At 39.0% G+C, this 26,940-nt stretch overlaps 1 protein-coding gene across 1 annotated transcript; it reads left to right on the forward strand.

Annotated features, from left to right (window-relative positions):
• The first annotated feature begins 21,792 nt into the window (after positions 1-21,792).
• Positions 21,793-26,415, forward strand: LOC132614708 (tetraspanin-6). The gene is made up of 3 exons (XM_060329237.1): positions 21,793-22,513; positions 24,743-25,056; positions 26,153-26,415. The coding sequence occupies exons 1-3, from the start codon at positions 22,022-22,024 to the stop codon at positions 26,190-26,192; spliced, it is 846 nt and encodes a 281-aa protein (XP_060185220.1). The 5' UTR covers positions 21,793-22,021; the 3' UTR covers positions 26,193-26,415.
• Positions 26,416-26,940: the final 525 nt, after the last annotated feature.

Raw genomic sequence — 26,940 nt, forward strand, 5'->3', positions numbered from 1 at the left:
GTTCTGTCTGCCGAGTCCCTCGGCAGGGGCCGAATTTGATATGACATATGTTTCTGTACACACTCTGCATGTTTTGAAAATATGTATTTGATACTTTGGATTTTCTGCTCACTTTCTGTACGTTCTGTACCAGTTATGATTTTGTTTCTGTAATTCAGGCTTTACATATTCAGTACATATTTCGTACTGACCCCCTTTCTTCGGGGGCTGCGTTTTCATGCCGCGCAGGTACCGACGACAGGTTTGCTGACCCGCCCGGTTAGGGTATCGTTTCTGCCATTTGGAGCGCTCTTTTATTCAGAGCCCATCTTTTGGTACAGTCTGTCACTATTGTATATATGTACACTATTCAGTGGTATGACGGGGCCCTGTCCCGTCTTATGATTCCGTTATGCTCTGTAGAGGTCTGTAGATATATCTGTGTGGGTTCTGTATATGTTTTGAGTTATTATGATCCGTGATGGCCTTATCGGCTTCCACGTACTATATTTGTTCCCCTGCACTATTTAGTATCGCTTACTAATTGTTATATTGATAATTTCTGCTAAAATAACTGGTATGGGGTTTGGGTACGTTTGGGTGTCCAGCACGGACACTAGTCACGGCCTACGGGGTTGGGTCGTGACAAAAGTGGTATCAGAGCGGTTCGTCCTCGGAATGTCTACAGACCGTGTCTAGTAGAGTCTTGTTTATCGGTGTGTTGTGCACCACACCTATAAACAGGAGGCTACTGGGCATTTAGGATACTACCCTTCTTTCTGTCTTAGATCGTACGATAGAGCTGTGTTATCAGGATGAGTCCTCCCTAACGAATTGTTATAATTGCAGTTATGCCTCCAAAAAAGGCGTCAGCAGCCCAAAAGGACAAGGCAGCAGCTGTGGGAGAGACTAGTCGGGCCCAGAGGACTACCAGGGCCCATGCACATATTGCTCCTGATATTTTACCCCCGGCAGAGGGCTCTTCCACACCGCCACAGGTAGAGGAGATTGGAGCAGCAGCAGCTGCAGGTCGAGGGGCGGCTCCACCGCCAGTGCCCGAGATTCCAGTACCTGAGCCCCCAGCTCCACGGCTAGGGACTGAGGATCAGACTATGAGAGAGGCAGTCCAGCTATTGACCAGACTTGTGGTAGGACAGGTTCAGGGGCACGGATTGGGAGGTGACCGAGCTGACAGGCGTGACAGTTCGAGAGCTCGTGAGTTCTTGACTTGTGGCCCTCCAGAGTTCTTCGGGACAAAGCCCGAGGAGGATCCTGAGGAGTTTATCAGGAAGATGCGGCGCACCTTACATTTGATTAATGCTTCCGCGATAGAGTCAGTCACGTTGGCTTCATACCGGTTGTATGATGTAGCGGCTAATTGGTACGAGTCCTGGGAGTTATCCAGAGGTGACGGCGCTCCCCCAGCAGTTTGGGATGATTTTGCTCAGGCTTTTCTTAGCCATTTTCTACCTCCGGAGTTACGGCGGGCCAGGGCTGACAGATTCTTATTGCTGAGACAGAGGGGCCGCAGTGTTCGAGAGTACAGTATGGAGTTCGACTCATTGGCCCGATATGCACCTGCTGTGGTAGCTACTATGGCTGACAGGATGCACAGGTACATTATGGGGTTGGATCGGTATTTTGTCGACAGTTGTTTGGTATTGGCCGCTCAGCCCGATATGGATATTTCCCGTATTCAGGCGCACGCCCAGGGCATGGAAGACCGGCACAGGGGTCATCAGCCCGATAGGAGTCAGGATCGGAGACAGCCCAAGAGGGCCAGACCATCCGGGTATTCTTGAGAGTTTCGGGGCAGACAGCCTCAGCAGCTGCAGCAGCCTAGCAGATACCCATCCCAGCCGGCACAGAGCGCACCTTCACAGCCTACAGGTCGTAGATTTGATAGCCCAGGTTATTCAGGAGCAGGTCAGAGCTCCAGGGCTTCAGGTTCGCGGACAGATAGGGGTTCTGGTCAGATGAGGCCACCTAGGCCTCAGTGTTCATATTGTGGCAGATACCATCCGGGAGAGTGCTACAGAGCCACCGATGCATGTTTTTCTTGTGGCCGTCAGGTCCATTCTGTGAGAGATTGCCCGTATAAGGGTAGTTCAGGTGGTGCAGCGCAGCCTACCGGATCAGCCGCCGGGTCATCATCTTCGTCAGTGGCTATGCGCCCTACAGGGCCGGGTACATCAGCACCGACGGGTCGCGGCAGAGGCTGTGGTGGAGCTTCTGGTACTAGCGGTCCTTCGAACCGCATTTATGCTTTGGCCAGCCGCCAGGACCAGGAGGCATCGCCTAATGTCGTCACAGGTACATTATTGGTCTTCTCTCGGTCTGTGTATGCATTGATTGATCCAGGTTCGACTTTGTCATATATTTCGCCCCTTGTTGCTAGTAAAATTGGTATAACGTCTGAACCTATAGAGCCGTTTGAGATAGCCACGCCGATTGGGGACTTTATTGTAGAGAAACAGGTATATAAAGATTGTTCCGTAACTGTATGTGGCCGAGACACTAAGGCAGATCTGGTGGAGTTAGATATGATTGAATTTGATGTTATTATGGGTATGGACTGGCTAGCCTCCTGTTATACTAATGTTGACTGCCAAAATAAGGTAGTTCGTTTCCAGTTTCCTGGGGAGCCAGTTATAGAATGGGCCGGTAATACAGCATTTCCGAAAGGTAAGTTTATTTCATACCTTAAGGCGACAAAAATGATCAGAAAAGGTTATATTTATCATCTGGTTCGGGTACAAGACTTGAAAGCAGAAACGCCGACTCTTCAGTCAGTTCCCGTGGTTAATGAATTCCAGATGTATTCCCAGATGAGCTTCCAGGTCTTCCTCCAAAGCGGGAGATAGATTTTACTATTGATTTGCTTCCAGATACTCAGCCGATATCTATTCCCCCGTACAGAATGGCACCGACAGAATTGAAAGAACTGAAAGAGCAGTTGAAGGATCTGTTAGAAAAAGGCTTCATCAGACCCAGTACTTCGCCTTGGGGAGCCCCGGTATTATTTGTGCATAAGAAAGACGGGTCGCTGCGTATGTGTATTGATTATCGGCAGCTGAATAAGGTAACCATAAAGAATAAATACCCCCTCCCCAGAATTGACGATTTGTTTGATCAGTTGCAGGGCGCCAGATATTTTTCGAAGATAGACCTTCGGTCAGGCTATCACCAGGTACGGGTACGAGAGGCCGATATTCCTAAGACAGCATTCCGGACCAGATATGGGCACTATGAATTCAGAGTTATGTCATTTGGGTTAACTAATGCTCCTGCGGTATTCATGGATTTAATGAACTGGGTATTCAGGCCGTTCTTGGATATGTTCGTAATTGTATTTATTGATGATATCCTGGTTTATTCTCGGTCAGAGGAGGAGCACGCAGATCATTTAAGGACTGTACTTGGGGTGCTTCGACATCAGAAATTATATGCCAAATTTTCTAAATGTGAATTCTGGCTGGCTTCAGTGGCCTTCTTGGGACATATTATTGCAGCTGATGGTGTCCGGGTGGACACACAGAAGATTGAGGCCGTAAAGAATTGGCCTAGACCCACGACGCCCATAGAGGTACGTAGTTTTCTGGGATTAGCAGGTTATTACAGAAGATTTGTGGAAAAGTTTGCTTCGATTTCAGCGCCTTTGACAAGGCTAACTCAGAAGGGAGCCAAGTTCCAGTGGACTGATGCTTGTGAACGAAGCTTCCAGTTGCTGAAAGAGAAGCTGACTACAGCTCCAGTTCTGACTCTTCCCGAGGGACCAGACGGGTATGTTATTTATTGTGATGCTTCTGGTGTGGGGTTAGGCTGTTTATTGATGCAGCACGGCAGAGTTATAGCCTATGCTTCCCGGCAACTCAAAAAGCATGAAAGGAATTATCCTACACACGATCTGGAGCTTGCAGCGGTGATTCATACTCTGAAGATATGGAAACACTATTTATATGGTGTTCATGTTGATATTTATACAGATCATAAGAGTCTCCAGTATATTTTTAAGCAGAAAGAGCTTAATTTGCGGCAGCGGAGGTGGCTGGAGCTCCTGAAAGACTATGATGTGGATATTCTGTATCATCCGGGCAAAGCTAATGTTGTTGCAGATGCGCTCAGCCGGAAATCTATGGGCAGCTTGGCAGACTTACAGCCAGACAGGAGAGAGTTAGTACGTGATATTCATCAGCTGGCTAGTCTTGGAGTTCCCCTGGCCGATTCTGGAGGTACGCAGATTTCTGTCCGAGGTGTTTCTGAATCTTCTATTAAGGAAGATATTAAGCGGCACCAATATGAAGAACCTGTTTTCGCTCGGTACAGAGATATAGCCCGTGAAGAGGAGCAGACTCTGTTCGGGTTTACATCAGACGGGGCATTATTGTACAAAGGCAGGCTGTGTGTACCAGGTATTGCGGGGCTACGGCAGAAAGTTATGAGCGAGACACACTATGCTCGCTATTCTATTCATCCTGGGTCTACAAAGATGTATCACGATCTAAGATGTCTATACTGGTGGGATGGCATGAAACGGGATATTGGAAAGTTCATCGCCTAGTGTCCAAACTGTCAGCAGGTCAAAATTGAGCATCAGAAGTCGGGTGGTCTGTTACAAGAAATGGAAATTCCAACATGGAAGTGGGAGATCATTAATATGGACTTTATTACAGGTTTGCCTCGCACTCCACGGAAGTATGATTCCATCTGGGTTATTGTTGATAGGCTGACAAAATCAGCCCATTTTCTCCCCGTCAGGACTACTTATTCCGCTGAGGATTATGCCAGACTATATATTAGAGAGATTGTGAGACTACACGGAGTTCCTATATCTATTATCACTGAAAGAGGCGCCCAGTTTACGACGAATTTCTGGAGATCTTTTCAGGAGGGATTAGGGACTCAGGTGAGTCTGAGCATAGCATTCCATCCTCAGAGCGACGGGCAGGCCGAGCGCACTATCCAGACGCTGGAAGATATATTGCGGGCCTGTGTTATTGATTTCAGAGGTAGCTGGGATGATCACTTGCCGTTGATTGAATTTGCTTATAATAGCAGTTACCATTCCAGTATCCAGATGGCTCCGTACGAGGCTCTGTATGGCAGGAGATGCAGGTCACCTATCGGCTGGTTTGATATTGGCGAGGCAGAATTAATCGGCCCAGATATGATCCAGCAGGCCGTTGATAAGGTGAAACTTATCTGAGAGCGATTGTTAGCAGCCCAGAGTCGACAGAAATCATACGCTGATAAACGGCGTCGTCCTTTGGAATTCTAGGTTGGTGATTGGGTATTTCTCAAGGTATCGCCTATGAAAGGCGTAATGCGGTTCGGCAGAAAGGGTAAGCTTAGTCCGCGTTATATTGGGCCTTATCAGATTGTTCGGAAAATTGGAAATGTCGCCTATGAGTTGGATCTGCCATCTGATTTAGAAGCGGTACATCCGGTATTCCATGTATCTATGCTCCGCAAATGTATCGGTGATCCTTCCAGAATATTTCCAGCAGATGATATTCAGGTGACGGAGCAGTTATCTTACGAGGAACAGCCCGTAGCCATTTTGGACCGCCAGGTAAGAAGGCTCCGAAACAAAGACGTAGCTTCCGTTAAGGTGCTGTGGCGGAACAATAACAGGGAGGAAATGACCTGGGAGGCCGAAGAGGAAACGAAGAAGAAATATCCACATCTGTTCCCTATGCCCGCAGGTAATTTAAAATCCTTGTTTAATTATATTCAATTATGAATGTGTACCATATGTGTTGGCTATAAACAGAAACTCCCCGGAACATTTTCAGACCTAATAAGATTAATTTAACATTCGAGGACGAATGTTCTAAAGGGGGGGAGGATGTTATATCCCGTGTTTTCGCACATTTGAAAAAGTTAGAAATAATCTTGACTTGTAAGAAATAAGGCACTAATTGATTTTTAGTTAACATAGGAGTTGTGCATGAAAGAGTAGTGTCGTGGAAATGTGGGATAAGGTTAAGGGAAATTTTGGAATTTTGGAAATTAGTTTCGGGAATTGTAAAACAAGGATTTAAATCCATTGGGCCAAGAAAGATTGAAGAGAAAAATTTGGGCCCAATACTAAGGGGTGGCCGGCCACATAGTGGCCCAAACCCATGGTTAGTAATTAAATTGCCATTTGTTTAATTGACATAAGAGATTATATTATATATAGTCATCCCTATCCATTAGAAGACACAAGAAAACAAGCAAAGCAAGAGCAAAAGACCAAGAACCATTCGGCCCTAGCTAAGCAAAAATCACTTCCAAAAATATTGCTCCAAAAATTTTTCTCTTGGAGAATTTCTACTAAGTTGAGTACCCTTTTCAACTTGGTGTAGTTGTTCGGAAGAAGGAGCCCTTGGTACACCACTTTGATCACATACCCAAGTAAAGAAGACCAGAGAATAAGGTAAGAATTCATCCCTTATTATTGTGTTATGAAGTTTTGTTTGTGTTGTAGTATGTGGGAATGAGTTGATTGTATAGAAATATGGAAGATTTCAAAGTGGGTTTGGGATATAGTGTATAGCCGTGTATGCCTATTGTTGTATATATATGGTGAGTTAAAATTATGTTGTATTCTAGTTATGTTTATGGTGGAATTCACATTGGAAAGGAAAGTTGAATAAATTTGGTGGAAGTTGGAATATAGAAGTTGGCCGTGTGGTATGGTGTTAGGAAGATGGCAATGAATTAATTTTATTTGGTGTGTTAGTTGAGTTGTAGGAATCCTTGCACGTAAATGAAGATAAAATGACGTAAGTTTGTATTGAAACGGAATGTAGAAACTTATGTCGCTTAGTACAATTTTATGACATTATGAAAAACGAAGTTGTTAGGTTGCCAATTATGATGATGATTGATAGATCTGGAAGATGGAATCATGTTATGAATATGTATGCCAAAGATTAGAAGTTTTGAATGAATTATGACCTTAGCGGAAAGTTGTATATTATGTATATCGTATGAATATTTTAAGGAAATGATATGAAATGCTTCTAAACTATATGATGATGATCTTGATTAATGATGAATATGGAAACATTGAACTTGGTTTGGAAGTGTGAAGTTGGAATGGAAGTTATCGTATTATGTCGCAAAGTAGAACTAGTTATGTCATATTGCGTTTTATATTGATTGTTGTTGTTGTTGGTGCTGTTGTTGGGTTGTTGTTGATTGTTTTGGCCGAGTTGAATTCTCAGAGGTGCTATATGTATAGGGGAGGTGCTGCCGAAATTTCGGTAGACAAATGTGAACTTAAGTGAATTCGTAGAATCCATAATTTACAATTGGTAAATGTGACCATTTGCAGATTTCTGACGAAACGGGAATTGAGCTTGGAAAGGTATACGAAGCTCAAAAGGTATGTAAAGCTCTCCCGATTCTTCTCTTGGCATGTCCTAGATGTACTAGGCTTGGATTTACGCCTCGGGGATTATTCTGTTCATCGGAATCCGCGATTGAAATTGTCGCATTTTCATTCAATGGAATTGAACACCTTAGGAGTCCTTTTTGGAGAATTATGCATATTTTCCCCAAATGGTCTAGAAAACTATGGAATGCCCTAGAGCCTTTCTAGGTGACCTCATAAGCATAAAAAAAATGCGTAAATTGAGCCCACCGCCTTGCTTGTCCCGAGGTGGGCCCACTATCCCCGGTTTTACCCTTATTGTACTTAAGGCTTGTTCTCGAGCAGTTTTGAAAGAAATGTCCTAACTACTCTTTTAATTACTAAACAAAAAAACTGTTTTTAATATTCCATTAAGTCTTATAAATTGTTTTGGCACGCGGAACGATTTCAGAAAGATTATGCTTCTGTAATTCTTTATGATATCCGAACCCCACGTATTATGATTCCGTCTGACTTCATTGGATTTGTTTGTCATTGATATGCCTCATCGAGTCTCTGAAAATATTTATGATATTTTGATTGCATTTAGTCTCTCACTACTCCATTTTTGGATGCCCCAATGTTTCCCACACTGAGCCCGGGCCAGGATATGTTGTCAAGCGTAATCCTCTGCATTGTTCGCCGTGCCTCGATGTGAGGGGGCAGGTATACGTGTACATGGGTTTGTGGAGTATGTTGTGCCATGTACACATGTTCTGATATGATTTGCTATGGCCATCTGATATGACATACTATGTTACGGGGTTACGCCCCTATTCTGATTCTTCTGAGTTGTGGCACCAGCGTCGGGAGGGTGGCCACGTTCTGTCTGCCGAGTCCCTCGGTAGGGGCCGGATTTGATATGACATATGTTTCTGTACACACTCTGCATGTTTTGAAAATATGTATTTGATACTTTGGATTTTCTGCTCACTTTCTGTACGTTCTGTACCAGTTATGATTTTGTTTCTGTAATTCAGGCTTTACATATTCAGTACATATTTCGTACTGACCCCCTTTCTTCGGGGGCTGCGTTTTCATGCCGCGCAGGTACCGACGACAGGTTTGCTGACCCGCCCGGTTAGGGTATCGTTTCTGCCATTTGGAGCGCTCTTTTATTCAGAGCCCATCTTTTGGTACAGTCTGTCACTATTGTATATATGTACACTATTCAGGGGTATGACGGGGCCCTGTCCCGTCTTATGATTCCGTTATGCTCTGTAGAGGTCTGTAGATATATCTGTGTGGGTTCTGTATATGTTTTGAGTTATTATGATCCGTGATGGCCTTATCGGCTTCCACGTGCTATATCTGTTCCCCTGCACTATTTAGTATCGCTTACTAATTGTTATATTGATAATTTCTGCTAAAATAACTGGTATGGGGTTTGGGTATGTTTGGGTGTCCAGCACGGACACTAGTCACGGCCTACGGGGTTGGGTCGTGACATGCTGGCACCTACCATTCTCACCTCGGTAGGCGAACCCTTAACCCAACATTCACAAAAGATAGAAATAGCGAAAGAAAGTAAAATAACGTAAGTCTCACAAACATAATATAAATAAGTACGGAAGTAAATGAAATCCACCCCAGTATCTGGTCTGGTCATACAAGAGCATCTAAACCAAACACTACAAGTCTGAGTAATAATACATAAATAGTCTCAAAATCATGTCTCAGAATGAGAAGCAAGACATAATAATAGGAAGAGTCTTCAGGCAGCGAACGTCCTCATACTTACCCTAAAGAGACTTGAATCAGCAATCCTCGAATATCAGCCACGAGGGGTAGAAGAAGATCCAACCTGGTACTCTGCATTCATAAAAGAATGCAGCAAGTGCAGGTCAGTACAAATAATAAGTACTGGTAGGTATCATAGGCCGACTAAGACTAGCTAACGTATATAAAGACAACAAAGCAAGATAAACATGTAAAACAACAAGGTACAAGTCAACACGAATCCATTTCCATAGTACAAGTCACCACCTATGTTATAGCATCTAAACCCAACTGTGCCAAGTATCAGTCTAACCATTCCGAACCAGTATATCCCAATCATATCACAACAAGTCATCACCTATGTTATAGCAGCTAAACCCAACTGTGCCAAGTCTCAGTATAACCATTCCGAACCAGTATATCACAATCATATCACAACCTTATCACAGAAAACCAAGAGGTACAATGCAATGTAATAATGTATGAATGATAAATGCAATGCATATTACTGTCATTTCTCTGGGCAAAAGATGCGGCCTCAAGTCCACTTTGCGGTGCCGCATATTCGCCGCAACTTTATGCTCTTTTGATATTTTTGTTCCATTTTGTCCCTCTTTGAAAACACACGAAAACACGAACAAACACTTGAAAAGCCTACTCAAAAAGTATAAGTAGTGGATGTAAAAAGCACTAAAATTCATGACTTATCACATATGCACAGTACACATGCACCCCGACCGATGAAACATCACATCTCGGCTGTCACACCCCGATCTTACTAGGGTGTGATGGGCACCCGACCCCATATCTGGAGCCGAGCGAACCCACTGGCTCTTATTACATATATAAACTCTTGAATCAATTAAGAAATAAATACACAGTAAGCTCTCTAATTATTTTTTTTCATAAGTAAAGTCTATCATCACGTGGGACCCGTGACGTGAAACATAATAACATATCGACTGGCGAAGCCGTCTACAAAGCTGACACTCTATACCCACGACTCTGTCTGCAAAGTCTCTAACCTCGAACATACCGTCATAGTACATATACTCTGACTTGGCAGCACTCCAGGACAAGTGGAGCCTACCAACTCCGCTGGAACATCTTCTATGCTAACTTCACATCCTTTGGGTGTACCTGCGCGGCATGAACGCAGCCCCCGAAGAAGAGGGGTCAGTACGAGTAATGTACCGAGTATGTAAGGCATGAATAATAATATGCGGAAAATATAGAACAAGGATAGTAACATAATAGAAACATGTAGCATATCATGAGGGAGGAAGATAACCTGTACATATAAGTGCCCTTCGGCAGATACCATGCATGCTTAGCGCTGCGGATCGTGCAGCCCGATCCATATGTGCATATATTATAACATATTGCTGCGGAACGTGCAGCCCGATCCATATGTATGTATAATACTTTAATTTCTTGGAAAATATCTCTTTTCATATACATATGGATAATAGAACACATCATATTGCCGAGGCGTCGGCTCCGATCCATTTAACCATACATCCCGCGTCCGGGACGAAATCATGTATCATACTCCAACTGATCAGGTGGCTATGCGTCTATAGCGCCTTCTCTTTCCCAATCTTCCCCATATACATGTACATATACTTATAACATATAAGCAGCATGCATTAGAGCCCAAAGGAAATCATGTCCGTATCGGAGTGACATAAGGTCGGTAGCCTCCGATTTCGTTATGGAGTAATCGTTATAGTCATGTCTCACCTTGAAAGTACTAGTATTATAAGGCGAGACTGTCAATAAAGCGTAGAATACGATCATAAGCTTCATATAACATTCATTCATTCGCTTTAAGGTCCTTTAGAAAGTAGTAAAATTGAAATCATGAACTAGCTTGACACTTTCATACTCATATTGAATTCTTAACTTGAAACTCTTAGTCATGGAATCATTCTTATCATACTCGTCATCAACATGTTCTCTTAATTAATATCATCGTTATTGTCATCATAGAAATGTTCTCATTAGAATAGTTACAACACTTATCGTTTGATAAACGGAACAATAAAGAAGAATCCAGGAATAGTGGGCCCACCTCGGTCAAATGAGGGGGCGTACCCAATTTACGTATAATATGTTTCATGACATTACTTATGAGAGGTTTACAGTAGTTGGATCCTATTTGTGCAAGTTCTAGATGTTTAGGTAACTTTCCAACAATCTATGCAAGATTTTAATTCAATTCTATTAAATGAAAAACGACTAATTTCAATCTCGGATTTCTAGGAAAGGAATTGTCCCCGAGGCCCGTGTCCAAACCTATTACGTCTAGGACATGCCAAGGAAGGAAGGTGAAGCCTTACATACCTCTTTCCGCTCCTTATGCTATTCCAAATTCAAGTTGCAAATCCGCCAAAATCTACAAATTTGTCACATTTACCAAATATCAATTTCAAGCCTTTAAGAATCCAATCTTAATTCATACTTGTCTACGGAAATTTGGGCAGCATCTCCCCTATACATAGAGCATCCCCGAGAATTTAACTCGGCCAAAATAATTCAACAACAACCCAACAACAACAACAATCACTACACAACACAATATAACATAATTAGTCCTCTTTCCAACATAGTGCAATAACTTTCATTCCAACTTCACATTTCCAAACCAATCTCAATGTGTTTACATTCATTACTAATCAAGATCATTACAATATAATTCGGAAGCATTTCATATCATTTCTACAAAATATTCACAAGATATACAAAATATACAAACTTTCCACCAAAACCATAATCCATCCAAAACTTCTAATCTTCAATCTACATATTCATAACATATTTCCATCTTCCAATTTCATCAACCATAATCATAATTTGCACCTTAACAATTTCATTCTCATAATTACATGCTACTTTCTGTACTTTGATTACTCTATTTTATCTGTGCCGCTTTCGTGATTTGCATTTCCATATCGCTTTGAATTCCTTGATTATCCTATTTTACTGTGTCGCTTGCATTATTTCATTGCAATATCGTTTTAAATCTTTTAACCTTATCTGACCCCCTTTTTATGCTTCTATTGAGCCGAGGGTCTCTCGGAAACAGCCATCCTACCTTGGTAGGAGTAAGGTCTGCGTACATTATACCCTCCCCAGACCCCAAGATGTGGGATTTCACTGGGCTGTTGTTGTTGTTGTTGTAATTACATAAATCTACCATAAAATCACAAAACTTCTCATAACCACTTAACAACCAATCTTTCATGTCAATATGGACTATTATCCTTCCAAATTCACCAACTAACATAATAATTCACACTTAAAACTCCACTTCCATAATTACATAAAAACTTCAATAAAATCACATAATTTCCTATAACTATTTCCAATAATTTTCCATGCCAACTTGAACCATTTTCTTCCATTTCCAATATAAGGTCCACAACAACTACAACTAGAATACAACATAAAATTCAACTCATCTTATTTATACAACCTTACATATACATGCACACATGCAAACCCACTTTGTAAACTTCCATATTTCCATAAATTCTACTCATTTCTACATACTACAACATAAACCAACCTTCATAACATAATAAAAAGGAATTAATTCTTACCTTTTTATACAATCTTCTTCACTTGACCAAGTTGTCAACTTGAAGAAACAAGTGCTCTTTCTTCCAAAATAATTACACCAAGTTGTAAAGGACCCTTGAATTAGTAGGAATACCACAAGAAAATAATTTTTGGGAGAAGATTTCAAAGGGACAAAAATTAGAGAGCATGGCCGTATGTCATGTCTCCTTTGCTCTTCATTTCTTTGTTTTTCTCCTCTTCTAATGTTCTTGAAACTTCTATATGTTTCAAGACAACTAAATGACCCCTTTTATTTAATTATCACATGGAAATTAATTAGAATCCATGGGCTTGGGCCATTGTATGGCCGGCCACCCCTCTTTTGGGCCTAATTTTTCTCTTCATTTTTTTTTGGGCCAACCCGGTTGGTCCCGAGTTGGGCCTAGCCCACTGACCTTTCGACCTTAAAACGTTCATATCTCCTTGCACCGACATCACCGGAGAACCCACGACCTATGGTTAGAGAGCTAATTCAATTATCTACAACTTCTATTTTTTGGTATTTTTCCAAATTCCAAACTTATAATACCGTTTGTGCCCCTCAAAGTCAGGTCACCCGAAAACGTTTTCTTAAAAATATTCGTTTGGAGGGCTTCCACTTTGATTTGGCCCAAGGGTCCTTCATGAGTTGTGTTTAACTTTACATATGTGATTCATATGAATTTTCAGATGTTTCAAAAAAAAAATCTCGATGTGCGGGCCCCACCCCATCTTACAAATAATCCGACGTTAAAAAAATACGGGCTGTAACATCGGCAGCACAAGCCATGAGGGACCCGCAAAGTCCATGTAGCACTCGTCCCAGCAATGACCTCGGCGACGAGCACTTCTCGATCCCAGCAAGAGACCGCGGGCATCGAGCACTCATTCGTTCCAAGCAAGAGACTTCGGGCAACGTACACTTATTCCGCTCCAGTAAATGACTTCAGATCACAGTCTCTCATCTCTGTTTTACGCTCTCCGACAAAGACCTCGGAGGCTACACTCTCTCACTTATCACCATCAGAACTATAATAATGTGATATTAATGTATCATGAAAATGAGTATGAATACGATGCAGTGTAATATGAACAACCAATTCAATCCCAAATAGTACCACACATAGCACACAAGTAATATCAATAATAAGGCTACACAATAAGCCACAATGGAATCACAATTCTCATATCAATATCAATCAAGTAAAGTACCGCAATATCATAGCTATGATATATCACTAATCACCAATATACGATGTCTCAAAGTGGTAATGAGCCAATAAGTAAATAGAACAAGATAAGTCAACGTCGCAACGGGCTGGCTAGCCCCCAAATCACACAACAAGGCCCAACCTAAGACAATATCCAACCCAACTTCATACCCGAAGGTTTATATGCATTTTCCGACAATATCATCCAAACAAACGCTTCGCTAATCGAAGTCTCGCTATAAGGTAAATTGTAACCTATTTGGAGAGCCGAATAGGAAAGTCTCCAATAGTCAAACCTTAGTTTTGCCCATCCTTTGAGCCTTGAGATAATGGAAGTCTAATCATATCCGAATAATGAAGTTATAATCAAGAAGGAACATCATTCAACCTTACTACTATTCAAGACCCAAATCCTAACCTGTGGAATGAGGTTTATGAACTAAAGAGATTAAATTAGGAATCTATAGGTCTCAACATCAAATTAATGCTCCAGGTGATCAACTCCCATCACTTATAAACTAGAAGAACTAACAAATCACTTAATTTCGGATTCTAGGCAAAACCCCCAAATTTGGGTATAAACCCTAACTTCCAATTTCATAAATTACACACTAACAAGGAAAGAATCATGCAATAATAGTTTCTAATCATCAATTCCATGCTTAATAAAGCTAACTCAATCAATAAATTAAGATTTAATAGCCTAGAATGAAGAACCCATTAAACTCTCTTTTAATCCTCAAGCTCTTAATGAAACTAGCATGATTAATGGATTCCTAAGGTGATTATTTGAACAAGGAATGGAAAGGAAGGTGAAAGAACTTACCACGATGATTTTCTATGAAGAATAGCCTTGAATGCTCCCAAAAAGCTCTAAAGTCAGAGTGGTATTGAATAAAAGACTTAAGGCTTTTAACACACACTTAATGAATCTAACTGCCCGTCACCCGCTTCCGCGCCCACTCAAGCGCTTCAGCAGTCCCGCTTCCGCTGTCCAAGCAAAAAGTACCAGATCGCTATTGTCACACCCCGACTTTACTAGGGTGTGATGGGCACCCGACCCCATACTCGGAGCCTAGCGAACCCGGTGACTCTTATTACGTACTTAATTTCCTTAGACTCTTACATTAATAAGAAATGAAAACATAGTAAAACCTTCAGATTTTTTTTTTTTTTTTTGTACTCAATTCAAACAAAATCTGTAATTATATGAAACTTATATCATAACACGTATGACACATCGGCCGGTGGAGCCGCTTACTGAACTGACAACCAATAACCACAACTCTGTCTGCAAAGTCTCTAACTTCGAACAAGACATCATAGCATAGTACGCTGACTCGGCTACACTCCAGGGCCAAATGGAGCTCGCCAACTTCGCTGGAACATCTTCTATAATAGCTTCAACTCATCTGGGTGTACCTGCACGGCATGAAACGCAGTCCCCGAAGAAGAGGGGTCAGTACGAGCAATGTATTGAGTATGTAAAGCATAAATGATAACATAATAAAATGGACAGAAGATGAACAACAACATAGCAAGGAACATATGGAAAGTATAAGAAAAGTTACGACTGTAACTGCTTGCCTCTTAAGGCGGAATCATGCATGCTCACTTTTACTTTCCTGTATACATATCCATATAGCTGCCCGCCTTAGCGGTGACTGCCCGGCCGTATAGGCGCGGTGTAATCATCCATAGCCGCCCACTAGTGGTGTCTGCCCATGCCAAAAGGTCATGGTGTATCTGTATAGCTGCCCGCCTTAGCGGTGACTGCCCGGCCAACTAGGCCCGGTGTATCTGTATAGCTGCCCGCCTTAGCGGTGACTTCCCGTGCCATATAGACACGGTGTTATTATCCATCATAAGCATGCATAAGAGCCCAACCAAACACTATAACTTTATCGGAGTGACGTAAGGTCGGTAACCTCCGATTACATTATGGAATAATCAAGATCGTCATGCCTCACCTTTAAGGGACTAGTATTATAAGGCGAGACTATCAGCGAAGAATAGCATTAAGAGACTACATAGAATAAGATCATAAGCCTCATAAAATATCAATTCATACACTTAGGAGTCTTTAGAAAATAGAGTCATAACAAAGGAATAGAATTGAAATCAAGAACTAGCTCATTGTTCTTATATTCATATTGAATCCTTAACTTAAGACTTTTAGACATGAAACCATTCTTGTCATAATCATCGTGGACATATTCTCTTCTTTTGACATCATCGTTATCATTACAAAAGCATATTCATCGTTGTAGTCACAAAAGCTTACAAAATCATGAACCTTTATTTTAGAAAAGTATAGACATTTTGGAAAACGTTTACGGGTTATTAGGAAGAGAATCATGCCATAGAATCATAAACTTCTAACTTTTGAAAACAAGGAAATTATGGAAATACTTATGAAATCATAACCTAGGAATCATGCCTTGGAAGAAAAGGGACGAGCCTTAACATACCTGTTCCGCGTCCTATTAGCTACGCCTAATCGTCCAAGCTCGCTATCGCTAGTCTACATTCAAGAAGATTGACGCAATCATTAGATTCATCACCATATACTTGTCTTAATCCTTCAAACAAATTCATTTATAATCTACCGAAATTTTGGCAGTATCTCCCGGTAAATACACCATCCCCGAGAATCTAACTCGGCCAATTCAACAACAAACCCGAGAATGGAACTCGGCCACATTATCAACAACAATACCAACAATTATTTTAACAATACTACAATATTCATAATGATCCAATGCTACCCGAATCCTCCAACTTCAACAAAAGTATTAACCACACATTTTTCTCATTCTAGATTCATAAACCATATCAACAACCATGCATTAACAACATCATCCATACAATGTAAGAATCCAAGCTAGTGTCACATTAAATTTCTTCAACAATCCTATAACGATTACAACTTCATTTCCAAGTCATTAAGCCTTCATTTTCTTATGGATTCCACAACAACAACAACTAAAATGTCAAATAGAATCAACTCACCATAACTTGCCAAACCAACCCCTATTCGGCCACAATAACATCATACATGTTTTCATGCGTTTTCATTCATTTCTACACATTACAACAACAACCAAAAGACTAAGTAAAATTAATCTATTTCTTCTACACAACACCACATGTACACGACCAATGCTATACACACACGGCCACCACTTCAACATCACATTTTCCATGAATTTCATTCATTTCAACCTTCCACGATACTCACAAATTATCCATAAACATATAAGAGAAGGTTAAACACATACCTTTTCCACTTATCTCTTCATTCGGCTAGGGGCATATATTGCTCAAATGAGTGATTTAGTTGCTCCAATAACTCTCCCATGTTAACGAGGACGTTCCAATTGGTTGAAAAGCTGGAAGAGATAATTTATTTTGATCATCTTCCATTGCTCCCATTTTTGGAGCCATGGCCGAACCTAGCTCCCTTTCTTTCTCCCTCTTCTTTTTTTCCAAGCTTCTTTAATTAGTGATCAATTAGTCATCTTCCCTCATATATATATGTATATAGTTCTTATGAGCATGTGAGGGGCACATGCCCTCTTCTCCATTTTTCTAGAATTTTCTTCCTTTTTCTTGTATTAAAAGATGACTAATATCTTGCCTTATAAGCCTTGGTCCATTTATATGATCACATGGCCATAAAATAATGGGACCCACATACACACACACACACTCCCACGGCCAACTTGGCCCCTTCATGAATTTTCTTGAACACTTTGGTCCTCGAAGAACATTCTTGAACACTTTGTGAAATTCCCGTTTTGCCCCTAGCCTTCCACAATATTACCATGGGCCATTTTGTGAATTTCCCTTTTTACCCTTAACCTTTCTCATCATTTCTATACTACCAATGTTCATAAATAATATTCATAACCAACTTATACATTAGAATAATTTTTGAAGATGGTCGTCCCCTTAACTTTGCCACGACTACCTTGAAATATCAGAACGTATAAAATACGGGATATAATAGCTATAGCGGCAGGGCCACTACTAAAGAGGTACCGTTGTCGTGGTCCTAGTGCCGCCATAGCGGGCACCAGACCCCAAAAACTCCCAAGTTTCACTAATTCAACCCAAAATCCCGACTATCACCCGAGGCCATCTGCTTACAAACCATATATGCAAACATATATAAAAACACGCTACGAACGCACTCGCGGCCTCAGAATTCCCAATGAAGGTCTCGTTAACTGAGTCAACTCCTGATACCTCATAACCAACTTCCTAATCCAAGTCCTAAAATACACCCAAGTGCATTGGGAACCTGACCGAATATACACATAAGTTCCAAAAGACCATCCGGACCTCTCAGAATAAGTGAATTCCCGAAAAAGATCTGTTTAACCAAAAGTCAATTTTGAGTCAACTCTTTTTCTCTTTAAGCCCAAATTTCCCACATAGTCACCCAAATCATAACCAAAGACCTCACAAATGTGAGCTAAACGAGCTCGGGAAAGGGTCAAAGGCACCAAAAAGGCTATAATGACCAAACTGTAATGCATAATACTGAAATACTGAATCATACTGGACTACATAATATTGTAATACTGAATTGAACTAAACTGAGACATGTATTCATGAGCTGATTATGGAGTTTAAAGCATTAACTATTCGTAAGCAATCTGATCCTGAGACATGAAATCCTACTAACATGGCTTTGAGAGTCATACTGAAATAATGATATGAGATACTTAACATGAATTCATACTGAGACATGAAAGCATACTAAGGTGCTGATATGCAGTACTAACTTTTACTATACTAACTCAGACATGAATTTTTGAACTGAGTATGAGCATTGGATTTTTAACTACTTTATAAACATGCTGAGTTTCTAGATTGAGTCTCAAGGGTATAAAACACGAGTCTAATTAGATTATGTTCTGGGTTCACAACGTTCGGAATGAAAATCATGAAAGAACTATGAAACTAGGGAATAGAAGTTCTGCAACTATTCAAGGAGACTAAGCTGAACCATATTTCTAAGTCAATTCGTAACGTTGTAAAAGAAATGTAGCATAGGGAGAATCATTAACATTCCCAAACGTAGAGAGTTAGCCTCACATACCTTAACTTCCGGCTTTTGAGGGTAGTACAATGTTCGTCAACCCTTTCAACTTTAATCTATAGCAATACAAGTTAAACGGATTCCATACTAGCAATAATATCCATGCTTTGGTCATCTAAGTATTTTATCAAACACTTGGTGGGTATAAAGCTTCATAGCCCTTACTAATGGTGTTTTCTTCACCCGATTCCCATTCTCTTTCTTCTAGGTGATTCTACAATCCAAAATAGATATAACTAACATCATTTTTCATCACCCAATAGGTAAACAACACCCTGAACCAATAATCAACAACTAACAACCCAATCCTATAATTGTTCATGCTTTTGTATCAAACCCATCAACACATATCTCATGAACTTATAGCCTATAATCACCAATAGGAAGTTATAATCAATTGAAGTAGGAGAGTCTTACCTTTTTGATGTCCAAGTCTCTTGAAATTCGGATTCTAGGGTTCTTTTGTCCAAGACAAAGATTAAATCGATAATCTATGGAATAGATGGGGATCTTAGCATTAATCTTTGTTAGATTAATGTAATAATCAATGGGGTTTGAGTAGGAACTCACCTTGGATGCTTTGGGGAAGCCCTAGGGTGTTTTCTCTCCAAAAGACGATTTAGAACAAAGTGGGAAAAGTTTTTCGGAGTTGGGTATATATAAAATTCGGAAAAAAAGTCATTTCAAGCATAAAATGGCCTGATGTGTTGCCCAGGGAGTCGCGGGGCACGACGCGCTAGGTATATATTACAGGTTCCGATGAAATTTATAATTTTCAGCAAAATTGGCCTAGCGCGATGCACGAGGCATTGCTGGGCACGAGGCGTTAGGCCTTTTCTGACAGCATTCGGTAAAATAGGCATAACTCCTAGCACAGAGCTCCGTTTGAGCTGGGCGACATATAGTTGTAAGCTATTTCAAAGATATACAACTTTCATGTTTTAAGTTTTCTCAAATTCTCAATGGATTTTCATGAAATTGGGCTAAAAAGCCGACCTATCTTAAACTTAGCCGATTCTATCGAATCTTATGCACTTCACTATCCGTTTTGATTCTAGAGCAACTATTTCCATCCAAACTCATCCCGATAGTACTTCACATGTCTAAAATTTCATGTTAATACTCATTAACACCTAATCTGAATTTACGGGATGTTACATTGACGCGTGGCCAACGCGCATGGCTTGCTACTCTGAGCGTTTTCATGACTAACTATTTGTTCTGATCTCCGTTTGGCCTAATATTTATATGGATGGAAAGTTATTTCCACGTACTACAATTTTCATTAAGGAACCTTTTCCAAATTCTCAACTAATCAAGGGGTTACGGTTGCCCGAAGTAGGCCTCTCGGCCACTTTCGCAAAACCTTTCAAATCTTCAAATGTTTCGCGAAAACACTAACGATATGAGTCTAACCTTAGTTCTAAGATATGGGATGTAACAAAGATACCCCTCCTCACCCTCATCTCCACCACAAACTTTCATAGTGTGGCTTAGCAACTTAATACCCCTATAGTTGTTGCAATTTTGACTCCCTTGTTCTTGAAAAACTGTATCATTGTACTCCACCTCCATTATTTGGGCAGTTTTTACGTCCTATTAATGACGTTAAATAACCCACTTAACCAGTCCATACTTACTTTACATGCGCTCTTCCAAAATTCCACAAGATCTTGCCTGGCCCGATAGGTCTCCCCCTTCTTATCTTTTGAATAACCCCCTTAACTTCCTCAAACTTTATACCCCTACAATACCCAAAATCACGACAACTTTTGGAGTGTTCTAAATCGTCTGGTACAATATTCATGTCTCCCTCTTCATTCAAGAGTTTATAGAAGTATATTTTCCATCTTCGTCTAATGTGTGCCTCTTCCACCAATACTTTACCTTCCTCATCTTTGATGCACTTCATTAGATCCACGTCTCGGGCTCTCCTCTCTCTAGCCTTGGCGAGCCAATAAAATCTCCAATCATCGCATTTGTCATGTAGTTCTTTATACACAAGCGTTCAAACGCTGCTGTCATAGCCGCTGTAACCACTAACTTCGTTTCCTTCTTCGTTGCTTTATACCTCTCCGTAGTTATGGATTTCTAGCTTTTATTATCTATCTAGTTATCGATTTCATATGTACAATTTTTCTGCTGCCTAGTTAAGATTGCTTTTACGAGGTTCCCTATGCTTTATGTTATGGGTTTCCTCGATTCAGGATAATGGGTGTCTGGCACAAGCCCTCAGGATTTGGGTCCTGACAAGAAACAACATGTTCAACTGAACCAATACTTTTGACAGATAAATACAAGTATATATGTGAAAAAATCATTTTTATAAATTCAAATATTAAAATATAAACTCATAATAATTTCAAGAGTGCAATAGATTCAATAGTAATAATCTAAATATTAAATTCATTAAATATAAATCTGGATATGTTACCATTCCTTTTTTTTTTTGGGGGACGGGGTATTAGAGGAGCTAGGCTCTCCACTTGAACGAATTTTATTCTACTCCACTTGAGCTAGTTTTATTCTACTTTATTTTATTACTCTTTTCTTTTTTTGGAAAATTTATTTTATTACTGTGGAATAAACGGGATATATTTTTTATGGTTTGGACCCTCTTAGCGCCTCCAAGGAAAGATTCTTCACACATGTAGGTCGCAATGTGACAATTTTATCAACGATTTACCACTACATTCTTTGTGAGAATATTTACTTAATAGCTAAGAAATTCAATTTTGGTCACTGTTATCAAATAAAAATATTCCTTATTATCCTTAAAATAATCAATCCAATGGCCATGCTCAACTCTGAGATTCTTTTTATTTGAAACAATTTGGCACCCCTTGAAATCTAGTTATAAAGAAAGCTGAACAAGACAGCACATGAAGAAAAGCATAATATATAGTAAAGAAACCCTCTAAACCCCACCACAAACCCTCTGAGTGAAAGTTATAAGTAAATTAAGCTAATGAAGCTAAGTAGCTAAGTGAAGAAAATATGTATAGATTCAGCAACACAGTGATAGGTTTCCTGAATCTATTCACACTGTTAGCATCAATTCCAATAATAGGTGCTGGATTGTGGATGGCAAGGAGCAGTACAACATGTGAGAAATTCCTGCAAACACCACTCTTGTTCATAGGTTTCATAATCCTCATAGTTTCATTGGCAGGTTTCATAGGAGCTTGTTTCCATGTTGCATGGGCACTTTGGCTCTACTTGTTTGTCATGTTGTTCCTCATAGGGGCATTGATGGGCCTAACTGTGTTTGGTTTTGTGGTAACAAGCCAAGGTGGTGGAGTGGATGTGCCTGGCAAAGCATATAAAGAGTATCATCTTCAGAATTATTCGCCATGGTTGAGGAAGAGGATTAAGGATCCTCAATATTGGGAAACTATCAGGGCTTGTATTTTGGGTTCTAAGACTTGTGCTACTGTTATTACTTGGACACCCTATGATTATCTTACCAAAGACTTGACTCCTATCCAGGTAAATCTTTTTTCTATTACATACATATATATGGTTGAGGGGAAAGGAAAGGGGAGAGGGAAGGATCAAAGACACTCCCCTTGTATTATTAATTAGACGGTAAATCTTTTGTGAGTTTAACTTATCTAAAAAAAAATTACTCCCTCCATCCCAATTTGTTTGACGCTTTTTGTTCTTCGAGATTCAAACAAGTTGTTCTTTGAGCGTAATTTTTTCATGTCTTTTAAATATTTTAGATTACTAATTAGTTGACTTATAGTACTTTTTACTCTCTCCGTTCACTTTTACTTGTCCACTATGGACTTTATACACTTCTTAAGAAATAATAAATGAAGTGCGTATTTTATCATGATACCCATATTAATTGATGTATAATTGCATTGGATTTGGAAAATAATTTGGAATGAGCAATTAATGCTAAGGGCAAAACAGGAAAAATAAATCATTTTTCTCTTGATATCTGAAAGTGGACAAGTAAAAGTGAAAATCTATTTATGGAATAGTGGACAAGTAAAAGTGAACGGAAGGAGTACGTAGTTTCCAAATATGTAAATTTTATTTCAAAAAATTTAAAGATTCTATGTTCAAACACACGGGCAAAATTAAGAAATTTGACTCTCAAAAAATGAAAATTGCCAAACAAATTAGGATAGAGGAAGTACAGTATAAAGGTAACCAAAATTATCTACAAATAATCATTAATAAAAAATAAAATTTGTAATCTTAAAAAAGGTAAATTAGTTATTAGTATAATAAATAATGATTGCATGAGAGTGTAAAAATTATTTACATCAATCAATATTAATACTTCCTCCGTCTCATATTACTTGGCCACATTACTAAAAATATCTGTTCCAAATTACTTATTCATTTACAAAACCAAGATAAAATTTATTAAATCTTTCTCATCTTAACCTTAGTATTAAATGTTCTTGAAAATAGTTAAATATTGATTAAAATGTATTTATTGGAGAGAGATAGGGTAAGGTAGTAAAATACATCTTTTATTTATGATTTCTTAACAGACGTGCAAAAGAAAAAGTGACCAAGTAATATGAAACGGAGGGAGTAGTTAAACTCAACTTTTATTACCAAGAACTTGGACAAGTGCGCGCGCTCTCTCTCTTTTTGATAAATTTGTCGCTCTAATATCAAGGAGGTTTTACAAACTAGCTACCTTTTTAATTTCCTTCTCTTCCTCAAGAAGGAAAAAGAAAATAGAAACAAGAATTACTCGTAATTTTGAAAAGAAAGAGGAAGATAGGGTGGTTGTTTTTTTCTTAATTAAAATTTAGTACATAAAACAGCTAGTAGAGGATATACATCCAAGAAACAAATGAAATTTTCTCTATATTTGTTTTCTCTTTTGTTATTGTTTTTATCTTTTTGTTGTTGTCTTCTTTGTTGAGACTCGAGAGTTGCTAAAGATCATTTAGTCATGAAGAAAAAAGCTTTTGCCTCTTTCTTTGTCGCTAGTATGCTCTTTTCATAATTCTCTACTGGGTGAGGTGAGAGTCTCTTTGTGCAAATGAGATATCTGTGCATCTGTGTTTGGGTGGGGGATGGTTTAAAGTTTATTTGAAAAAAATTATATTCCAATGTTATACGATTTAAAGTAGATGAAGAATATTCTCATCCATAATAGCTTGTCCAAATGAGTTCTTGTTATTCTCCAAAAAGAGTACAAAATGTTTGGAATTTTCATTTAGGCCGGCATCCCTTTCATTTAAATGAATTTGATTAATATATTTGCACTTCTACTAAATTCACTGGACATAATTCGAATTTTCCAGAAAAAATATTATTAGAAAAATAATACTACTGTAGTAGTATTTTTGTTCTTTTTTCCGATTGGTTTATTTCTTAAGGAATGTTTATTCGCTTTTGTTTTTGAAAAAGACTACGGCTCGAGCCAAGGTCCCTTCGTGGTGGTCTTTCATCATCATTCTTTTTATTGGTCTTGTCCCACCACGCACTTTACTGACTGTTTAGTTGAGGATAATGCTGAGAATATTAATATACATATACTAGACATTTAATATATGTACTATGCATATAATACACAACATATACTCTGATCGTATATAGGTTGTGTATATTTTGGCCATATTAGTAAACTATTTACATATCAACTTTCTCATTTTATTTATAATTTTGGCCTTACACTAATAAAATCTGTTGCACTCCAACATATAACTTGTTGACTAATATTCGTTATTGGCATGGCAGTCAGGATGTTGCAAGCCACCAACGTCATGCAACTATGGATTGACAACAATGGGACAGGACCCGGATTGTTACCATTGGAACAATGATCCGAATTTGCTGTGCTATGAGTGTGATTCTTGCAAGGCTGGAGTTCTTGAAGATGTGAGAAGAGATTGGCAAAAGATATCAGTTCTTAACATTGTCATGCTTGTCCTCCTCATTGGAATTTACTCCATTGGTTGTTGTGCTTTCCAAAACACCAAGAGGGCTGTATCTGATTACCCGCACGGTGAAAACCGTATGTCTAAAGTCCGACCCAGATGGGATTTCTACTGGTATGTCACGTACTTTTTACTAACCCTTTTCTCCTCAACCATTTAAGTAACACTGCAATTTACAAATTAAGTGCAAAATATATATAGTTTTTTTTTATATAACAATTTGTTATCTGAAATTTATTGGCCCGATTAATCAAGATCCACGCCACGCAAGCCCATTATCAAGAATTTATCCATTAATAGGAGTCGAACTTAAGAACTCTAGGTTAATGATGACGGGATCTCTATCCATCCCATCACATCCCTTCATAGTGCAAACTGCAAAATATGAGAAGTTGAATATGCATTTTAAAAGAATAATTTTTCTCATTATGATGATGGATTTGCTAAAAGCAAAATATATCGTTTGTCACTTTACGTTTTTTTATTGAAATACTGAGTCACTGTTTTGATTGGTAAAAACCATTAATATTATGTTACTCCCTCCGTCCTATTTTGTTTGACACTTTTTGCTTTTCAAAAGTTAAACAAGTTGTTCTTTGATCGTAATCTCCTTAGAGGCTCGTAGACCCGTGTAAATGGTTAGATGTGTTTGGCCTTGTCGGCCTATATTTTGGATATCATTTTGTTAGTCTCGTCAGCTTATGCATATGTCTTTTAAATATTTTAAATTATTAATTATGGTGACTTATAGTACTTTTTACGTAGTTTCTAAATATGTACATTTTATTTCAAAAAGTTTAAATATTCTATGTTCAAACACACGGTCAAAATTAAGAAATTTGACATTCGAAAAACGAAAAGTGTCAAACAAATTGGGATCGAGGAAGTATTATTTTCCACCTTTTCTATCCAATGTTTATAGTTAGTAAGAACGTTGTTTTTTATGGTAACTACGTGAAATAGATCTAGAAGCTTGTTCGGTTTAACCTGAAGAAAAAATATTGAACAAAATCAACTCACATGGGATGAAGGGTAAATTGTTATGTTTCAGTTTAACTTGCGATCTTATCCGAACATAAAAATTTCTACAACCGTTTCTAAAATATAACAACGTCCAAGACCCCTTTTATTGAAGGACGTATATAATAATTTAAGGGGATATTCAATGGCAGTGACTTAGCTTTATTCCTATGTCTTTTTTGGTTGATAGGTGGAGATGGTGGCACGACAGGAGACATCAGCTTTATTAGACCAAACTTCTCACTTCTCTTCGTTTGGTGCACATTGTTCTGTAAAAGCAACAGATCATCAAAAGTGATGCTAATTAGTATAGTACTCTCTTTGTTTTCCTTCATTAATCCTAGAGGGTTTTTCCACAGCTTTTTCTCTGTTCTCCATAGGTTGCTTTGATCCCCTTTTCTGTACAAAGAAAAAGATCATACGCCTTTATTTCACTCCACTTTTTTATCTTTAGTCTGGCTTTTTCTTTTTTGCAAATAAAGAAAAAGTATGTTGGTGCATTTATTTTTACTAAGCCATGTTCACTAATAATTACTTGAAGGCGATGGGAGAGTTTTGACTTTGACCCCTATCTTCTGTATTGACTAATATGGTTACATAAATGGAGGATGTGAGCCTTTCCTCCACAACACACAAGGTGAACAAGCAAACATATAACAAACCTGTGAGATCTTAAAGTGCCAGATTTTGTCACTAATATATAGAACAAAACAAAGGCACTAAAAGAAAGCAAAGGTCCAATACAAAAGATGGGAGAATTTTAAGAGCAAGGTGTGTTTACCCTGAATTTTGGTAACAATTAAATTTGTAAGTAAAGTATAGGATATGTGGATGAATTTTAACCTATTTTGGTTGGCATGAAATGTATATGGATTTGCTTGTTGTAATATTATATATATATATATATATATATATATATATATATATATATATATATATATATATATATATATATATATTATGAGTAAGTGTATTGAG

This window comes from Lycium barbarum, chromosome 10 (genome assembly GCF_019175385.1).
Source record: "Lycium barbarum isolate Lr01 chromosome 10, ASM1917538v2, whole genome shotgun sequence".
NCBI classification, from domain to species: domain Eukaryota; kingdom Viridiplantae; phylum Streptophyta; class Magnoliopsida; order Solanales; family Solanaceae; genus Lycium; species Lycium barbarum.